The 17975-nt window shown below is 41.5% G+C and overlaps 2 protein-coding genes across 9 annotated transcripts; both read right to left on the bottom strand.

Moving 5' to 3' along the window:
• Window positions 1–915: 915 nt before the first annotated feature.
• Window positions 916–8431, bottom strand: LOC129183140 (oocyte zinc finger protein XlCOF28-like). 4 transcript variants are annotated; one of them, XM_054780048.1, is made up of 6 exons: window positions 8303–8431; window positions 5886–6036; window positions 3984–4909; window positions 2878–3055; window positions 2711–2791; window positions 916–2047 (listed from the first exon to the last, which is right to left on the bottom strand). In XM_054780048.1, the coding sequence occupies exons 2-6, from the start codon at window positions 6007–6009 to the stop codon at window positions 1353–1355; spliced, it is 2004 nt and encodes a 667-aa protein (XP_054636023.1). In that variant the 5' UTR covers window positions 6010–6036; window positions 8303–8431; the 3' UTR covers window positions 916–1352. The 4 variants fall into 4 exon arrangements, with proteins under 4 accessions (XP_054636023.1, XP_054636022.1, XP_054636019.1 ...); XM_054780047.1 differs by lacking the exon at window positions 8303–8431 and adding an exon at window positions 6400–7339; XM_054780046.1 differs by lacking the exon at window positions 8303–8431 and adding an exon at window positions 7145–7339 and having other exon boundaries at window positions 917–2047.
• On the bottom strand, window positions 8040–16962 carry LOC129183141 (zinc finger protein 12-like). Of its 5 annotated transcripts, none has more exons than XM_054780050.1 (7): window positions 16129–16962; window positions 15700–15875; window positions 14121–14222; window positions 13531–13876; window positions 12546–12664; window positions 9031–9297; window positions 8040–8958 (listed from the first exon to the last, which is right to left on the bottom strand). In XM_054780050.1, exons 1-7 carry the CDS (start codon window positions 16320–16322, stop codon window positions 8348–8350), a joined length of 1815 nt encoding a protein of 604 aa, XP_054636025.1. In that variant the 5' UTR covers window positions 16323–16962; the 3' UTR covers window positions 8040–8347. The 5 variants fall into 5 exon arrangements, with proteins under 5 accessions (XP_054636025.1, XP_054636024.1, XP_054636028.1 ...); XM_054780049.1 differs by having other exon boundaries at window positions 8043–8958; window positions 9031–9300; window positions 16129–16958; XM_054780052.1 differs by having other exon boundaries at window positions 8046–8958; window positions 9031–9300; window positions 13531–13837; window positions 16129–16954.
• Window positions 16963–17975: the final 1013 nt, after the last annotated feature.

Here is a 17975-nt window from a genome sequence, read left to right as displayed (position 1 = left end):
AATAATGACGATTTTTTTTTAAGTTTAAGTAAATCACGTTTTGATTAACAGAAAGCATTTTTCAATGTTGACCGTTCATTAACTGGATATATGCACATTAATATTGACATGCCAATATTTTCCTCAATCGTTGAAACATTCTACAAACCCTGAAGCAGTATGGCAATCCATTATTATTTCTTTGGTTCAGTGTAACCGGTGGTGGTAGGCCGTCAGGGCCAGCATATCAGAAGCACTGACTTAAATTTACAACATCAATTCTAGTATTTGTTCCATGAAATTGTATGAATTTATTCCCAACAGTCAAATATTATTCATTTCGTAGCGTGTCTGCTTCCAGCTCTTGTATGTGCGTGTTCAATTTTTTTTGTCCCATGAGATTTTAGCAGATCAATGTAATCTCCCATGGGCCTTCAGAATCAGTAGTGCTGTCCAACAAGTATATTAGGAATGGGCTGTTTCTTTAACCATTTAGATTTCAGATTCGCAGCTCAATAAGGTCAGCATTTTTCCATCCTGATTGGTTGATCAGAGCAAATTAGTAAATTGCGCCAGATGCTGTAATGTAGAGGTTTGGAGTTGTCTGTTACATTTGGCCGAGCGCCAAATTTACTGGCAGCATATACTGGTTAACTGATTAAATGGTGGTGTTCATCCCCAATACACAAAATGCTTCTCTCTGTAATGCCATGCCTTGTAATATTGTCTTTTGTTTACTATTGATGGTTTGTATAATTGTGACGTGACAATGGTGGTACTAGGAGGTAATGTAGGTAGGTTAAGTCGGTTAAGTACTCATTGAGGCCCAGGTAGCAAATGCACCGCCCACCACTGAATGGAACACATCCCAAACAGTGGATCAAAGTCGCAACCTTTCCACAAAGTCATCTTTTACTCCCCAGTTTCGGATCATGATTCTTTATTTACAACACTGATTTAACCTCCCAAAACAGGCTAAACAACGTGAACCAAATATTTAATTAGTTAAAAATTTAATAAAACAAAAAATGGCGACAAAGAAAAACATTGGTTTTGGCATACACAAGATAAATATAACCACATTTGTTTTTAAATGGATGACTACTTTTACTATGCATAATTACCTTACTACATGTATTTCAGTTGCATCTGCTACAAATGCACAAGCCAGTCCAAAAACAGGATTAGGTAACAAAATACTGCATTGAACAAAGTGAAATCACAGACCTTAAAACTACCATAAATATTGTAAAATGTGAGTAAAATATACTGTTTTGTGATCACTGATGAAGAAAATTACTTTTTGTTTGAATGTGACCACCGTGTTAACGTTACCTTTCCTCTACAATCTAAAATGAGCCGTCAAGTGTGGTTTATAGAAATATATCCTCTTCATTTTTAACCGTTATACACATATTTAACGAGGAGCTATTGTCTGATAAGTCGTCGACACTGAAGCCAGACTCCTCCTTCACATGCATCAGCTCATGTTTACGCTTGTGAAGCCTGAGGCTCTGAGAGCGGCTGAAGCCCCGCCCACATACGTCACAGTTGTATGGCCTCTCGCCCGTGTGGAGCCTCACATGGTTCTTGAGGCTTGAGGCCCGCGTGAATGTCTTGTCACACTCAGGACAATTTAGCTTGTCCCCGAAGTGTGTCTTCTCATGTTCCCTCAGACGTCCCGACTGGTTGAAGCTGCGGTCGCACAGGGAGCAGTGGTAGGGCTTCTCCCCCGTGTGTGTGAGCCGGTGTCGGTTCATTGCGCCAGAGTGGGCAAAGCACTTGCCGCACTCGGGGCAGGAAAAAGGCTTCTCCCCTGTGTGGACCTTCTGGTGGCCTTTCAGCTGACCTTTCTGGGTGAACTGCTTGCCACACAGAGCACACTGATAGGGTTTCTCTCCTGAGTGGATGCGCATATGGATTTGTAGCGCTGACATCTTGTGGCAGTCTCTTCCACAGAGGCCACAGCAGAAAGAGCTTCTGGTCTTCTTGTTGCTATTGTTGTTACGCTGATCCTTAACTGGTGATGTTGGAGAGATGACCACGTGATTGAGAAGCTTTGGGGTGGCTGCGAAAACATAATGGAAGGGATTGAAGAAACTTGAAAACTTTGCACCTGCTGCTGCCTGTTGAATGACGCAATGTGAACAAAGCTATTCCGACAGGAGGTGAAAATGGAAGAAAATGTGGAGGTGGTCTCTGCCTTTGCAGCTATAAAAGCTTCTCAAGTCTTCTAGGACTTAGCAGTGTGTCTGTGCAAATCTTCCACCACTAATGAGGTGACAGGTGAGTGATTATCACAAAGTCTCTGTTGTAGTTCATCCCTAAGGTGTTCTTCCACAGCAAACTCATCCAAGTGTAACCCGCCCTGTTTCACACCTGCCCGCACCAGGGCTCAAACACAGGACCTTCGTAATGGGAGACGAGGGCGCTGACCACGCGACTAAAAGCCCGGACTGTCGGGCGCGTGTTCAGTGCAGCTCTTGAGGCAGAGGGAGTGAGGTTTACCAACGTACACTCGCACAGCCTCACAGGCTGGCATCCGTTACACAAGCATGGATTTCTTGACCCGGCTTTATGCATTGGAACAGAAAATGGCCTTCCCCAAACTGTTCCCACAAAATTGGAAGCTTAGAATTATCTGATGTGTCTTGGTAAGATAAAATAGAAAGGCACAGCAGTACTGTGAAAGCTTCATGTAAAATATATTTGATATCTGTTGCATACGTACTGTGAATAGCCTGTACTTCCTCCTCCTTCACTGTAGCTACATTATTTTCCTCAGTAGGACACTCTGGACTCAAAGCTTCATCTGTGTGGTGACAAAACACAAGATAAGCAATGTGAGTTCAGAGATCTAAAACTCACCTAGACATGGAACATGCCATGTCTACGTACCGCACAAAGGCTCCTCCTCTTCCTCCTCTTTCACGACTACATTCATTTGCAGACCGAATGGATCCTGTTCTTGTTCTTCAGAGTCATTACCATCCTGGGTTACTCGGTCACAGTTGATGTCCTCTGAAGAGGTGGCGGCGGAAGCCGCAACATTTGGTACAGATTGATTGGCAGACACCTAAAAACAGACATGATACACTTAAAATTCAGTTCATTGTGTGGAAGTGATTGATAACAATCTAGTGATTGTTGTCATCTTGTAGCAATTTAGACAAAATGGGGTGCACCACTGGACTGAAATCAGCAGAGGCACTGCTGATTCCAAAGCAGGCCAACATTATTCTGCTCAAAACAACACAGGTATTGCAGCAAGAGCTCAGAACATTCAGAGAGAGACTCAACCTCAACAATTGCCATATTGACCCGAATATAAGACAACCCTTTTTTTTTCTTTTGTAAAGATACTTTCTAAGAAATTGAAATTCAAAAAGTTTTTAATATCAGTGAAACAACCGGTAGATTGCAAAGGGGATATCAAATTTCTAGCTGCTGGACAGTTCGATGACTGCTTCACTGTACACCATTATCTTAAGATTAGCATCGTAACTCCTTCTCTGTGGTTTGCTAACTTTTGAGAATTTTTTTTCTGACTGGGTCTGTGTTGATGCTGCATCTCTCCAGGTCATGTGTGCGAGTGACAGTAAGAAAGCACTGACTCCCTTGGGGAAAAGTCGTATGACATCACCTGTTGGTTTGAATGTACTCTATATAAATGTCTAGATCCCGTATATAAGACAAGCCATGGTTTTCATCCTTTTTTTGAGGGAAAAATCTGGTCAATGGGTCATATGCGATGTCAATATGGACGTGAATAACCTACTTCGCTGGCTGCACACATGCGGCCAGCGTCATGCGGGATTGCGTCAGTTTGAACACAAAAAAAAACTTCAGAAAAATGGAAAAAAAAAACTGACTTCATACAGAAGTTTTGATATTCAGGTCAATACAGTAAAGGATTTGTTTATCATTAATTTTAATGCCAAATACTCATTCCGATTTAACATAGTTAGACAAACAGGTTAAACATTTTAGTGTTATGTCAACACCTCTGAGCTGACATTGGTGATTTCTCTCTGGGATGATTCACCAGCTGCAGTTTGAAGTGGTCCATGTTTGCTCTGTGTGCAGGACTTCTTGTGGTTCCTGAGGGTTCCAGCCAGCGAGAATTGTCTGCCACAATCTGCGCAGGCGTACGGCTTCTCCCCCGTGTGGATCCTGGTGTGCCTCCGAAGCTCCCCGGGTGCCACAAAAGACTTGTCGCACTGCGTGCAGCTGTATGGTTTCTCGCCCGTGTGCGTCCGCATGTGTGTGGTCAGTGTCCACTGCTGCGCAAAGGTCTTCCCACAGTCTGAGCAGTGGTACGGCGTGATTCCGGTGTGGAGGCGCTCGTGTCTGACCAGCGTTCCTGACAAGGCGAACCTCTTGTCGCAGAAGGAGCACTGATAGGGCCTTTCACCAGTGTGAGTCCTCTGGTGGTCCCTCAGCTCAGCGGCCGAGTTGCAGCTCTTGTCACAGTCCGAGCACGGGAACTTCTTCCTGGTGAAGCCGGCGACCACCTCGGAGTGCATGGCGTCCAGGTGAGTCTTGAGGTGCCAGTGGCGAGAGAAGCTCTTCAGACAAATGGAGCAGTGGTACGGCCTCTCGCCAGTGTGAGTCCTCCTGTGGAGCCTGAGCTCGCCCTGGCTGGCGAACCGCTTCTCACAGAAAGTGCACGGGAAGGGCTTTTCCCCCGTGTGGACCCTTTCGTGGATCATGAGCAGACCCTTCTCGGGAAATCTCTTATCGCACATGGAGCACGGGAAAGGCCTCTCTCCAGTGTGAGTGCGCAGGTGACGCTGGAGTTTGGAGGCATATGGGAAGTCTTTACCACACACGGTACAGCTATGGAAAGAGGGTGGCTTTTCATTCTCGCTCTGACTGAATGCCATGGAGGGGGTTTCTGCCGCTCCACTGCCTGACATGGTGCTCTCTCCTAGGTCAACAGAAAGACATGTAACTGGAGAAAACCTTTCACAACAACTAAGCTAAACTCAGACTGTGCATTGTCTAAAATATAGTCTCAAGTAAAAATTTCCAATAACTAATTACTGTCTTTACATATCTTCATTTTAATGAGGTTTCAACATTTGCTTAACTAACACTACTATCACAACATAAAAGCCGCTTTATAGTACACAATTCTTTGGCTTTGTTGTGTCATTTTTTTTTTGTGACACATTCTCAAAGCAAGGGGCAAATCAACAAGAAAACATGCACAGGAAGTAGGGATACAAGGATCCACGTTTTTTCACTTAGGTTCCTGATAGCTGAATTTGGATATCTGCAAATACCAATACAATTAATTGCTAAATACTAGAGCTGTGTTTATTTATTAAACTAGAGCTTTGTTTATTTATTATGTAACCACGCCAAAAGAATATCAGCAAATGTAGCTGTCATACAACACTGCACATACACAACACAGAACTTTTAACATTCCGCATCACGTCCGGGTTGCTACATTATAATTATTGTGGATTTTATATGAGGCTGTACTAAACTCCTCTCTACAGGCAAGTATGATATTGTAGCAGCCTGGGAGTTTGTGTGTAGTTGGCCGACTGTTTGGTGTGGCCATGAACGGCGGAGCACTTGTGTGTGAGAATGAGGACGACAGCCATGCTTGCGATACTCCTTTTGCTATGTTTCCTGAACAAGTTGACAACAAAGCACTGAGGCTCATGGATCTAAAATATCTGCAGGTGGTATCGGAAACTTCAGATACGTGAATTAGGCTGGTATCAGAAATATCGGAATATGAAATTTAAAAATAATTTGTTGTGATCATTAGGTGTAATATTGACAACATACAATAGGACTAAATCCTTACTATGGACTCATTTTTTAAAAACTCCAGAATTACATGGAACGATGAAACAATGACTCCACATTGTGTCACTGGAACTCACTGAGATCCGACAAATCCACTTCTTCTCCATCAGAGTTGATGAGGGGGCCAATATCTTGCTGATCCTCCTCCTCCTCAGTCATCATCACATATGCTCCAAAGTGCTTGGGGCTCTCTGAGCCCATCTCTGTGGAGGGGGCAACAGTGGACCCCTGTCCAAGAAAGGAGGGTGCGTAATTAATCATAATTGCTGATAATTCAGGGGAAGTGCATCACACAGAGAGGTTTCTGATACATGGTGATTTAACTGCATGATATGATTAATATCTTTTGTAAAACTTGTGTAAGGACTTTAATCCAGTGGTTGTACAATTAACATCCATCTTAAAATGTGTTAGGACATGTTTTTGTGGAGTTTGCATGGTCTCTCCCTTCCTGCAGGGGCTTCCTCCCACAGTCCAAAACATACATGTTAGGTTAACTCGAGACTTCTCAAAACGTGTGAATGTGAGTGTAAAATGTTTGTTTCCACCAGTTCAGGGTGTAACCCGATGCTGGGAAAGGCTCCTGCTCACTTGTTCACCCCTGAAGACAAGAGGTTTACAAAATTTATTATTGCATGTCTTAGAAGGCTTCTGTGTGTTATTCGTCAGTTGGTCAGCTCCAGTGCATCCTGGTTGCCAGTCAATTTCCAACAGTGCCTCCCTGCTACCTGGAAGTCATCCATTGTGACGCTCAAGGACACACCAACGGGGAAGATGCTTTGTTAGGAAGGGGGCGTGAACCTAGCCAGGCCTTCACATAATGCTGCCTTTAGGGGGAATGGACGATTAACATGATTAGAAATTAACTAATCAGGTGTAACGTGTTGTTACATAGCGTTGATAAGTGGGTTGGATGTAAAGACACCGATTCCACCATGATACTTGATTGACCTGCTAGCTTAGTAGCATTAGCTAGGTGGGACTGGCTGTCGCCCCACTTTCGCCTTCATCCAATCAACGTATGAATATTTGTCTCACATATAACGCTTTCTATAAATCCCCTTCCCAGCACTGACGCCATGGTTTAATTTGGTCGTAATAACACAAATCCCAACAGATTGTGGGTAGCCAGCATGCTAGCCACTGGTCGGCGTTCACAATTAGCAATTAGCGGTACGATTAGCCACACCGAGACGCCAATCATCAAAATGTTCCTCTTGGTTAACCACATAACTAAAAGACTGGGACGCAAGATTTGCTGCTTAAGCAATTGCAACTGAGAAGAACCCTCGCAGATTTGCCTAGTGAACCTTAACAACAGACAATAGACACCAACCTGAGCGTTTAAACGTCTCCCCCAGGTTAGAAAAAAAAGCCGCCAGTATTTATTCCAGATACAGGTCAATATTTCTGCTCCACTCTAATTTTCACGCCAGTTAGTTAAAACAGCGTGTCCAATTGTGGGCATATATTATTGCCATTATTTAACTTAGATCAGAGCGCTTTCTAGCTATTGTTGCTTGCCCCCCCCTCCCCAAGGCAGCGTGGAAACTTCCCGTTGGATTTGTCCAATACCAAAATAAAAGCCGTATTTTTTTTAACTTATGTTTTCTTTAAAATACTATACAGTACAGCAATGTTAACCAACACGATTGTACAATGTATAACTTCGGTGTAATAGCATTGTTAGCTTAGATGAGCGTGTGAATCTTTCAAATTGTTCGAAATAAACCGTGTCATTACGAAGTCCTTGCCGTTACTACCGCTGCCTTTACACTGAGCCAACCTCTATTTGATTTGTAAACATCACAATAAAAGTTGCATGCTTGACATTAACATGACAAATGTTAATGTTCAAACAGATAATTCATTCATTGTAATGTACTGTAAATATTTGCTGGTTATGTAATCAACTGCAACGTTTAGAACTACTACCTGATTGTGCTGTTAATACTGTCCAGTATTGATAATAGTATTTCTGACCCAGTGTGAACCCACAAAAGTAGTTAAAATATAATTACAGTCATACATAGTAGCTGAATATAAGCAAAAATTTTATGCATTTCTATCCAGATTTAAATTATTTTTGGCTTGAGTAAGTGAAATAAATTCTAATTACTTAGATCCAATATGGTCACTGCATTTATGTTCAGAGAGCCATTTCTTCTATTTCAAACACCGTGTTTGTGAAATTATCACACTTAGAAAAGGTTCTGACTTCAACTTTACTCTGTAAACAATGCAGACAAGACACATTCTGGCATTATGAAGCATTCCTTTAATTGGGAATGTCTTTAAGTCACTACATACACACACACACACATATATATATATTTATATATATATATACACACATACATACATACATACATACACACACCCCTATAGATATTAAAAAAAACACTGAAAAGTGTTCTACTTGGTGGAAAGCACACAATGCTAATAAACAAAATTTCAGCAAGAAAATTAGGTCTGTACTCCACATTAAGCTCACCTTTCAGATGGCATTAGCCAAATACTTCCTGAATGACGTCACTGATTACTCCACAGTTTGCTGTTTAGGTCTCCCCAAAGGTTTTGTAGGAGGTTTTGGCTTCTTGTCATGAATCATCCTATGCGCTCTGTAACCTTGAAAATAATAAAAGGACTTCCCACATATGTCGCAGGTGTATGGTTTCTCTCCGGTGTGAACCCTCAGGTGCACTTTGAGGGTCTCGGCTCGTGCATAGCTCTTCCCGCAGATGGCGCACAGGTGAGGGCGCTCTCCGCTGTGAGTCTTTAGGTGCACTTTGAGGTGGGAGGCCTGCAAGAATGCTTTCCCGCACTGCTCGCAGTGGAAGTTCTTTTCTCCACTGTGGGTCAACTCGTGTTGCTTGAGGCCACACGAAGTGATGAAACTCTTTCCGCACTCGGAGCAGGCGAAAGGAGAGTACCCGGTGTGAACGCGGCTATGGATTTTTAACGAGTCTTTGTTTTTGAATGACTTGCCGCAGTCTGGACAAGCGTAAGGCTTCTTGTGACTGATGCGGTGTTCTTCCAGTTGATCTTTGAGAGGGAAGTCCATTCCACATTCGCCACACACATGAATTGTGTCCGGGGCTGGTTCTTTAGGGGGCTTCTTCTCCTCAGCTAAAGTCCAGCTTGAATCTCCTGGGGTCAAAGGAAAGACATTCATTAGGATTTATTTCACACTGGAATAAATAAGAAATTGTTGTTTCTGACCTTTGTGAACCTTCATATGTGTTTTGAGGTTTCCACTCTGTGTGAAGCCTCTTCCACAAATGAAGCATTTAAAAGGTCTGTTCCCCGTGTGGATGACAAGATGACGTTTGAGAGCAGCATTACAAGGGAATAATCTCCCACAGGTTGCACAGTCAAAGATCTTCTTGGCCCTACGCCGCTGCTGGTTTGGTTTGGGAACTTCTGAGATCGTATCCTGAAGGTGCTCATTGATGCTGTGTTCATAGTCAGGCTCTGACTTTATGGTATCTTCTATAGAGCACAATGATATAACAAGTCACTGTTTGTGATACATTTCATAATGGACGATCAATTGCTGTATGTATTCATAATAGAATATGATACAGTGTCCTATTTACAATTAAAAAATATATAAACGCAACCCTTTTGTCTTTACTCCCATTTTCCTGGAGCAGACTCCAAGATCTACACCTTTCTATGTACACAAAAGGCCTCGCTCTCTCTCAAATATTGTTCACAAATCTGTCTAGGTGTGCATTAATCTTTCATGATTAATAATCTATCCACCGCTCAGGTGTGGCATATCAAGATGCTGATGAGACAGCATGATTATTGCACACGTGTGCCTTAGTTTAGCCACTCCACAAGTGGGCAAAACCAGTCAGTATCTGGTGTGACCACCATTTGCCTCAAATACTGTGTAAGCCGATGCAGAGCATCCCAAACATGTTAGTAGGGCTGCGCGCTATAGCAACATTAATAATACAGTATATCGATATTTACTTTAAGCACAATATCAAAAACAACCATATTGTTCATATGTTGACTGAATTTGCGGTGTATCGCCCTCATCTCTCAGCACTGTGTGTGAGCTTCTGCCCCGCCCCCCTCCTTGCATGTAGGAGGAGGGAGGAGGGGTGGAGTCCGGCGGCTCAGTCTTCGATGAAAATGAAGGACGTGACATCGTCTGCAGTGAAAGAATTAGTCAGCAACAAAAAAGCAGTGGCTCAGTAATTTGGATGTACTTTGAATTCAGAGCATAAAAAAATCTTACTAAACTACTGTAAATAAAAGTTGGCACAAACTCCAATACGAGGAATGTGTGAAACTGCGCGCTGGCTGCAAAACACCTGCAACAACACAAACCTCGCTGCTTCTTTTTCCTGTTGCATTCCGTTGCAACGTGGTGTGCTATAATAAAGAGGCTATCACATTGCTAAAGATATGGTCCCCGTTGCAACAGTGAAAAAAACTGATTTAAAAACCTGCTAAAAATAGACTCACGATGTCCAGCAAGCTTCACAGTCACAATTATTTAGCACGACAAGCTTGACCACAAATGTACAAGTCAGACAGACAGTTGGTAAGCCTTTATTTATTTATTTATTTTTTTTAAGATAAGACTGTGCATCTTGCATAAAGCTTTAAAATTTTAAAAAACATCCTCATGTTAAGTATTAACAACTTGACGCATATTTGGCTTTGATTTTGTCGAAACTCACTTTGCAGGAAAAAATATCGGAATATACAGCATACACTCCTGATCAAAATCTTAAAAACAGTTGAAGAATTGGTAGAATTTGCATTTTGCACATTTGGATTTTATTGAGGTTTTTAAGTAGAGCTACAATATGCAAAAGAAAGAAGGCAGAGGGAGACAAAAAGCACTTTGAAAAAGTAATTTATTGAAAACAAAACTGAAATAGGCTGTTTATCAGCTGATCAAAAGTTTAAGACCATCGCTCAAAAAATAAAAAAACTCTCTAAACCAGAACAAAATAATTTTCTCAGTAGGACTCAGTAATGAGTAGCTCTACCGTTCTTGGTAATCACTTCAAAAATTGGTTTGGGCATGCTTGATGCAAGTGTTTCCAGGAGGCTAGTGGGAAGAGTACTCCAAGTGGGGAAGATTGCTTCACCAAGGGCATCAACTGTCTGGAACTGATGGCCATTTTTTATAAACTTCCCTTGCCATCCATCCCCAAATGTTCTCTATGGGTTTAAATCAGGGGAACATGCAGGACGGTCCAAAAGAGTGATATTATTCTCCTTGAAGAAGTCCTTCGTCAAGTGACTACTGTGAACTGCAGCGTTGTCCTGTTGAAAAAGCCAGCTGTTAGCACACAGACGAGGGTCCTCAATCTGAGGGATGTCCGCTGCAACATCTGCACGTAAACAACCGCCGTTTGACGACACTGCACCACCTGAAGCTCCGGTGTTCCACTGAATGGAAAAAGCACCCCAGACCATGATGGACCACCCTCCACTGTGCCAGGTAGAAAACATCTCAGGTGGGATCTCCTTGTCATGCCAGTAACGTTGGAAGCCATCTAGACCGTCAAAATTAACATTTTTTCCTCATCAGAGAAAAACTTTTCCACCTTTCAATGTCCCATGTTTGATGCTCCCTGGCAAAGTCTAAACTGGCAGTTTTGTGGCGTTGAAGGAGACATGGTCTTTGCATTTGCCTGACAGAAAATGAAAATTTTGAGCAGATTTTGGCTTATACAGCCAGTGGTCTTAAACTTTTAATCAAGTGATAAACAACCTATTTGTTTTTGTTTTTTAAATTACAAGTTCCAAAAGTTGCTTTTGCATATTGTAGCTCTACTTAAAACCTAATTAATATCCAAATGTGCAAAATGAAAATTTTAGCAATTTTTCAACTGGTACTAAGATTTTGATCAGGTCTGTATCTTATATCGATATTCACCCTACAATATATTGTGATGTGAGTTTTAGCCCATATGCCCAAGCCATATGTTAGCTATCTTCAAAATGCCATTAATAAAATGCACCCGTGTTTGTTGTTCATAACATACCCACATGCCCATACCATCACCCCACTGTCGCCATGGGCCACTCCATCCACAACACAGTATTGATGGCATTTTTAATGCACAGAGATACTGTGACAAGAGCCTGAGGCCCATTGTTGTGTAATTCATCCACAAACATCACATCATGTTGCAGTCTGATAATGGACAGCCCCGTATTGCAAGGATCTGTACACAAGATCAAGAGATCAAGATCAAGAGATCAAGAGAGTTTTTATTGTCATGTGCACAATTCCTGGAAGATGAAAACACCACAGTGCTTGCATGGCCAGCATACTCACACGTCACCCACTGAGCATGTTTGCAATGCTCTGGATCGGTGCATACAGTATTTGAGGCAAATGGTGGTCACACCAAATACCAACTGGTTTTTGGACCCCTTGGGACCACCCACAATACAGTTAACTAGACATTTTGAAGTGGCCAAACTAAGGCACACCTGTGGAATAATCATGCTGGCTCATCATCTTGACATGCCACACCTGTGAGGTGGATAGATTATAATCATGAATGCTCACTAACACTGATTTATACAGATTTGTGAACAATATTTGAGAGAGATAGGCTTTTTATGTACATACAGAAAGTTCTAGATCTTTGAGTTCAGCTCATGAAAAATGGGAGCAAAAACAAGTGCTTTTTTTCAATATTTTTGTCGAGTTTATGATGTGGACTAGGTGCACAGTGTGTCAAGCATACCAAGTAATCCTGAGTCTCCTAGCATTAGTAATGGCTCAGCAGTGTCAGATGCGATATTCTCTTCCTTTCTGGTCTGCGAGGAATATTGCTCTGGTGATATTTTTGTCCCTTTCTGATCCCTGAAATGTAAAATAACAGACACATACGATAAATGCACCAATTGACCCCTTTTTTCCAATTAAACACCTTAGTTTTTTTCTGTCATGACAAAAAGTGGTAAATGGAACTTGTTGAAGACAGGAAGTAAATATACTGTATGTATTAGTAATTGCTGTGAAACAGAGAAGGGTAGGATTAAATAAGGTTCTGGCTCTTTCTACTCCTTTTTGGACATATATAATTGTTACATTGTCAATGTTGATTATGTACACTAATGTAACATTGTATGCAGGTTTGGGGGGAAAAAAACAAACCATTACTTTAACTGCATGTCTCCTATAGTCACCGAGTGTGTAGTCAACAATGCAAATAACCGGGAGTGTCTCTAATGAGTGCCGTGTCAAAAAAAAAAAAAACAAACATTGGCAGCTTTGGCTGTAAGCAACCTCCTGATACATTGATTTGGTAACACAAGATGGCAGCAGCTGCATTTGAAGTATCATGATTAGTCAACAATGAGCAGCTTTTTGTACCTCTGCATGCACTTTAAAATTTGCTAGTCCGCCATAGGTGTGTGAAACTTATGCGTTAGACTTGCCATATTGTGTTTTACAATTTAACAGCGGTATTAATGCTTGTAGAGCAGTTTTCTCCTTACCGCTTCTACAACATTGGTTCTGCTGCTCTTGTGTTGTGCGATATATTTAATAAAATGACCATGTGGTTAAATAGATCTTTCCTTTTGGTCTCATTTAATCCAAAGCATTACTAAAGCAAATAAGTTGTTATAGTGTATTGAATTTTCCAATTGCTGAAATATTAATAGAGCGTTTAGGATCGATAACTGTCTATTTGAAAGCAGATACAAAAACAAAAAAATACATACCAAACATAAGTGCCTGGCATGTAGTCTGGATCGCTGTCTTGCGCCTCTGTGATATCATCAAAAGGTGACATATCAGAGTCAGAGTCAAACGATTCATCCTCAGAGCACTCATGGGTTTTTGAAACGTCCTCATTTTCCAACACCTTGCCACAGTGTGGAAAAGCATGAGGTTCCTTGCAACAACTGGCACCATCTTCTTCCGATACATCTTTCGTAGGAGAAATGATTTTGACTTCTTCACACACAGGAACCGATACTGCTGATTCTATACGGAGACTCTTCTCAGCTAATGTCCACTTTGACTCTCCTGGACACAAAAAGACATTTTTTGCTATTCCCCACATCCCTGGAATATACAGATAACAAAAATGTTACCAGATGCACCAACAAGCAAGTCACAGTGTCACTACAATTCTGCAGGAGGGGGTAATGTGGTCTCCAAATTTTTGCCAAACTTCTCACAATGAAGAATTCCATAACGTTGTTTTCCATTGAAAAACAAGAGCTTTAAATCTCTGTTTTAATTAACAAATTGTGGCCATACATGCATGAATTAGCCCAATCCAGTGAGTTAAAAAAAGGACACCTACGGATTCGACAGTGGTCCTGGTTTTGTTCCGGCTCCTCAGATGTTTCCAGAAGACGCTCATCAATGCTGTGCTCATCATCGGGTTCTGACTTTATGGCTTTATCTACATTTAAAGAAAAAAAAAAAACATAACGTAAATTCCAGACTATAAGCCGCTACTTTTTCCACACACTTGGAACCCTGCGGCTTAAACAATGATGCGACTAATTTATGGCTACAAGAACTACAGTTCCCATGATGCTTAGCATACAGAGTCAGGAAGTAGTGAATTTCAGAAGTGGACACCAACATTATGTTTTGAAGTCTTACGCAGCAATCGTGTTTTGATCTGACACATCCTAAGTGCAGTGGTGTGAAAGTGTTTGCCCCCTTCCTGATTTCTTATTTTTTTGCATGTTTGTCACACTTGAATGTTTCAGATCAAACAAATTTAAATATTAGTCTATGACAACACAACATGCAGTTTTTAAATTAAAATGTTTATTATTAAGAAAGGCCCTGTGTAAAAAAAGTGCCCCCCAACCATCACACCTGCGTTAAATTTCTCCAGCCACACCCAGGCCTGATTACTGCCACACCTGTTCTCAATCAAGAAATCAACAACCTACCTAACGCTGCCCAAAACATCATCAAAAGCTAGAGATCACGCTGAGATCTAAAGAAATTCAGGAACAAATGAGAAAGTAAGTAATTGAGATCTATCAGTCTGGAAAAGGTTATAAAGCCATTTCTAAAGCTTTGGGACTCAGTCAGAGCTGTTATCCACAAAGGGCGAAAACATGGAACTTTGGTGAACCTTCCCAGATGTGGCCGGCCAACCAAAATTACACCAAGAGCGCAGCGACGACTCGTCCAACCCAACCAATTATGTTTGGGGGGCAATCACTTTCCCCACACAGGGACATGTAGGTTTGGATTTTTTTTCCTGTTTAATAAAAAGTTTCATTTAGAAACTGCATTTTGTGTTAGTTGTGTTGTCATTAACAAACATATAAATTTGTTTGATCTGAAATATTTAAGTGACAAAAGGTGCAAAAAAAATTCAGGACACAAATCAGGACTCAAAACACTTTCACACCACTGGAAGTTATGTAGATTTACTACAGCTTCTGCTTGAACTGCAGAAGCTGTTAGAGTGGAGGTAGGATTGCAAGGTTTATAGTACGTTTTATTGTGTAAATATTCCATGTTACAACATTGACACCTCCGGCTTGTATACAAGTGCGGCAAATTTTGAAGGTTTTTTTCTCTTTTAAATTTGGTGGGTACGGCCTATATTCAGGTGCACTTAGAAACCGAAATGTACGGCAATAACAGTAGCTGTCTTTGACAGAGGCACTCCACCACTTAATCTATTCCAGGGCCAAACTGCCACCATTTTTTTGGTTTGTTTTTGGTCAAACTTCAAATTGTACAAACTAAGAGGGCATTCAAATTTACAAGTTTCAATATGTATTTGCACTTAGTAGGCCTGTCTAACATCTTATCTCCAGTTTTAAAGGATCCTCCTATCGGCATTTAGACAAAAATCAGACGTAAACCTCCTGTGCTGCTTATCTATGGAGGATTTGAAGTCATGCCTGAAAGAGGTCCGAGTAACCCAGAGTCTCCTGATGTCGATAATGGCTCGGGAGTGTCTGATGGAGGGCTCCTCTGCAGAATAGACACCTGGAGTTCACAAACATAGCCATTTGTCTCCTGGTTTCTGGTCTGCAAGGGACATTCCTCGGATATTCTCTGAGTCACCTTCTGATACCTGAAACGCCATGAGACATTCGCATCAAGCGGGGAGGATATTTACATATGTCTCACACTGTATTTAATTTAAAACCAAGCTTGACGAACTACTGGAGACCTACTCTATGTACTGCCTTGGCTTGGCTTCACTTAAGTACGAGATCAGCACTTACTGTACGTTCTATCATGAAAAGCTACCAAACCTAATATAATCGGCCATATATAAATATATATATATAAATACAATATGCATCTTCCAAGTGATAACTTACGAGTCCAGTAGCACGAAGGCCAGCTCCTCATCTGTCTTGCATCCAACGTCCTGTCGCAGTTGTCTCCAACCAGTAAAAGCGTTTCCAATGTTGATTCTCGTCCGGTCCCTCACTCGGTCCAAATCCCTTTTCCTCTTCTTCGCTTCGGCCGACCTAACCCTCTTCTTTGGCTTCTTCTTTGCAGAGTCTGCCATGATGTCAACAAGGCAGGACGGCTAGCTAGCTTCTTCCTCCGTCTAGCTAGCTGCTACTTCTCGCTAGCTTCTCCTTCTACTTAGTTACTCCTAGCTAGATATTCCTTTTTAAAGTGAATTACGCCTTTCAGCTAAACCATCACGTCGGTTCCAGGACAGCTTAAAGCGCTCAAACCAACAACCTGGGCTTGCCTTGATAACGGCAAAGACGCCATAGCGGTAATTGTAAAATAGCGTACAGTCAAACATGATGGTGATGCTGTAATTAGAAAGCCGAGCAGCACCTGTAGGTTGCGAAGATGCTCCATTTGTTAACGCCGTTTTAACTGTTTCAAGCTCTAAATTTCACAGTTTTCCACACGCATTAGTTCACAATGCAATGTATATTTTCAGGGTGTTTGTTAAATGCTCTGCTCCTTAATGTACACCCTTTCTCAAACCTCCGTTAGTGTGTTGAGCCGATACTCCCTCACGCGTCTCAGTTATTCAATTACTCACAGTGCCATCTAGTAGTGACAGGAAGTTACTGCTTTTACACGTTACGGATCAACTTTCTCACGTGATGCCATAGTATTAGTGATAACTTAACCTTTAACAAAGTTTGTGAAATTTGTTCCAAGGTCCCCTGGCTGCCAGGAGGCCCAAAAAAATATGTCATTATTAAAAAATAAAAACGGGGGGGGTGGCCCAAGGTGATATTTTTTTCCTTGGGGCCCAGAATTCCTGGTTGCACCCCTGCTATTGGCTATATGATATGAAACAAGGAACCATAAATTCACCTTAATTTTTAGACAAAAACATACAATATTTGACTTCCTTACTTTGACAAGAGCATATATCACTCGTGAAACTTACAGAGGATGAGACGCCTTCTTTAAGGAGACTTTGGATGTGAGAGTACATAGTCTGATGGAGCTCTTGTAGGACTTCCAGGTATCACGCAGCAGGGCTCCAAGTGAGAGAGCAGTCGGCGAACCCGGTGTCTTCCACCGCTGAGAGAGGCTGGTCCAGCGTTTTTGCTGCATTAGCTGCTGTTTGACTGATGATCACATCGTGAGCCTGGAAAACTCATCATACTCTGTCAAGTGCTAGTTCTTCAAATGCCGCATTAAATTAAAACTTTTGAATGCGCTACCCCGGCAGAGGAAGTGGCCTTCTGTCTACTACACGTGGTAGTCTTGGCCTGTCTGTACAGAAATCTCTTCTGGAGTGTCAATGGCAGGTAGTCATTATTGTCAGTTAAGCAGTTGAAGAGCACAAGGTTTACAATACGTTCATGTGTTCTGTCCTTTGCTTCAGATTACCGTTGATGCTGTAGGAAGAACAGTTGCTTCTTTAAAGACGAAAACAAATCTGATTTGCTTTTACTGCTAATAAATGAAGCATTGCATTTTTACAGCACCAGAAGACTGTATGAAGTATAGTTAGTTAAGCAATTTTGTGGCTGAAAGACATTGTATTTTTTTTATTTGCACTTAAATGTTCTACACTGTTATTTTACCAACTACCTGTGTGATTTTAATGTGTACTGGAAAAAAATTATGTTCGAAGTGTTTGCATTCGTCATATTCGTATTTGACATACTTCTGTGAAAAGTAAATTATATTTACTCGCATAGTGTACAGTAGTTTTTGTGTGTGTACGTGCACATTT

The sequence above is a fragment of the Dunckerocampus dactyliophorus genome, chromosome 6 (genome assembly GCF_027744805.1).
Source record: "Dunckerocampus dactyliophorus isolate RoL2022-P2 chromosome 6, RoL_Ddac_1.1, whole genome shotgun sequence".
In the NCBI taxonomy this organism is placed as follows: domain Eukaryota; kingdom Metazoa; phylum Chordata; class Actinopteri; order Syngnathiformes; family Syngnathidae; genus Dunckerocampus; species Dunckerocampus dactyliophorus.
The sequence above is the reverse complement of the archived record's forward strand: the minus strand, read 5'-3'. Positions and strand labels throughout refer to the sequence as shown.

Excerpts from the sequence above, each read along its gene's own strand:
- LOC129183141 (XM_054780049.1), bottom strand. The coding sequence starts at position 16,322 with ATGGCAGACTCTGCAAAGAAGAAGCCAAAGAAGAGGGTTAGGTCGGCC. Across the intron at positions 15,876-16,128 it reads GCCTTCGTGCTACTGGACTC|GTATCAGAAGGTGACTCAGA; the intron begins GTAAGTTATCAC and ends ATGGCGTTTCAG. Across the intron at positions 14,223-15,699 it reads GTTACTCGGACCTCTTTCAG|ATAAAGCCATAAAGTCAGAA; the intron begins GCATGACTTCAA and ends CTTTAAATGTAG.
- LOC129183140 (XM_054780044.1), bottom strand. The coding sequence starts at position 6,069 with ATGATTAATTACGCACCCTCCTTTCTTGGACAGGGGTCCACTGTTGCC. Across the intron at positions 3,056-3,983 it reads TCACCAATGTCAGCTCAGAG|GTGTCTGCCAATCAATCTGT; the intron begins GTGTTGACATAA and ends GTCTGTTTTTAG. Across the intron at positions 2,792-2,877 it reads AGAGGAGGAGCCTTTGTGCG|ATGAAGCTTTGAGTCCAGAG; the intron begins GTACGTAGACAT and ends GTCACCACACAG.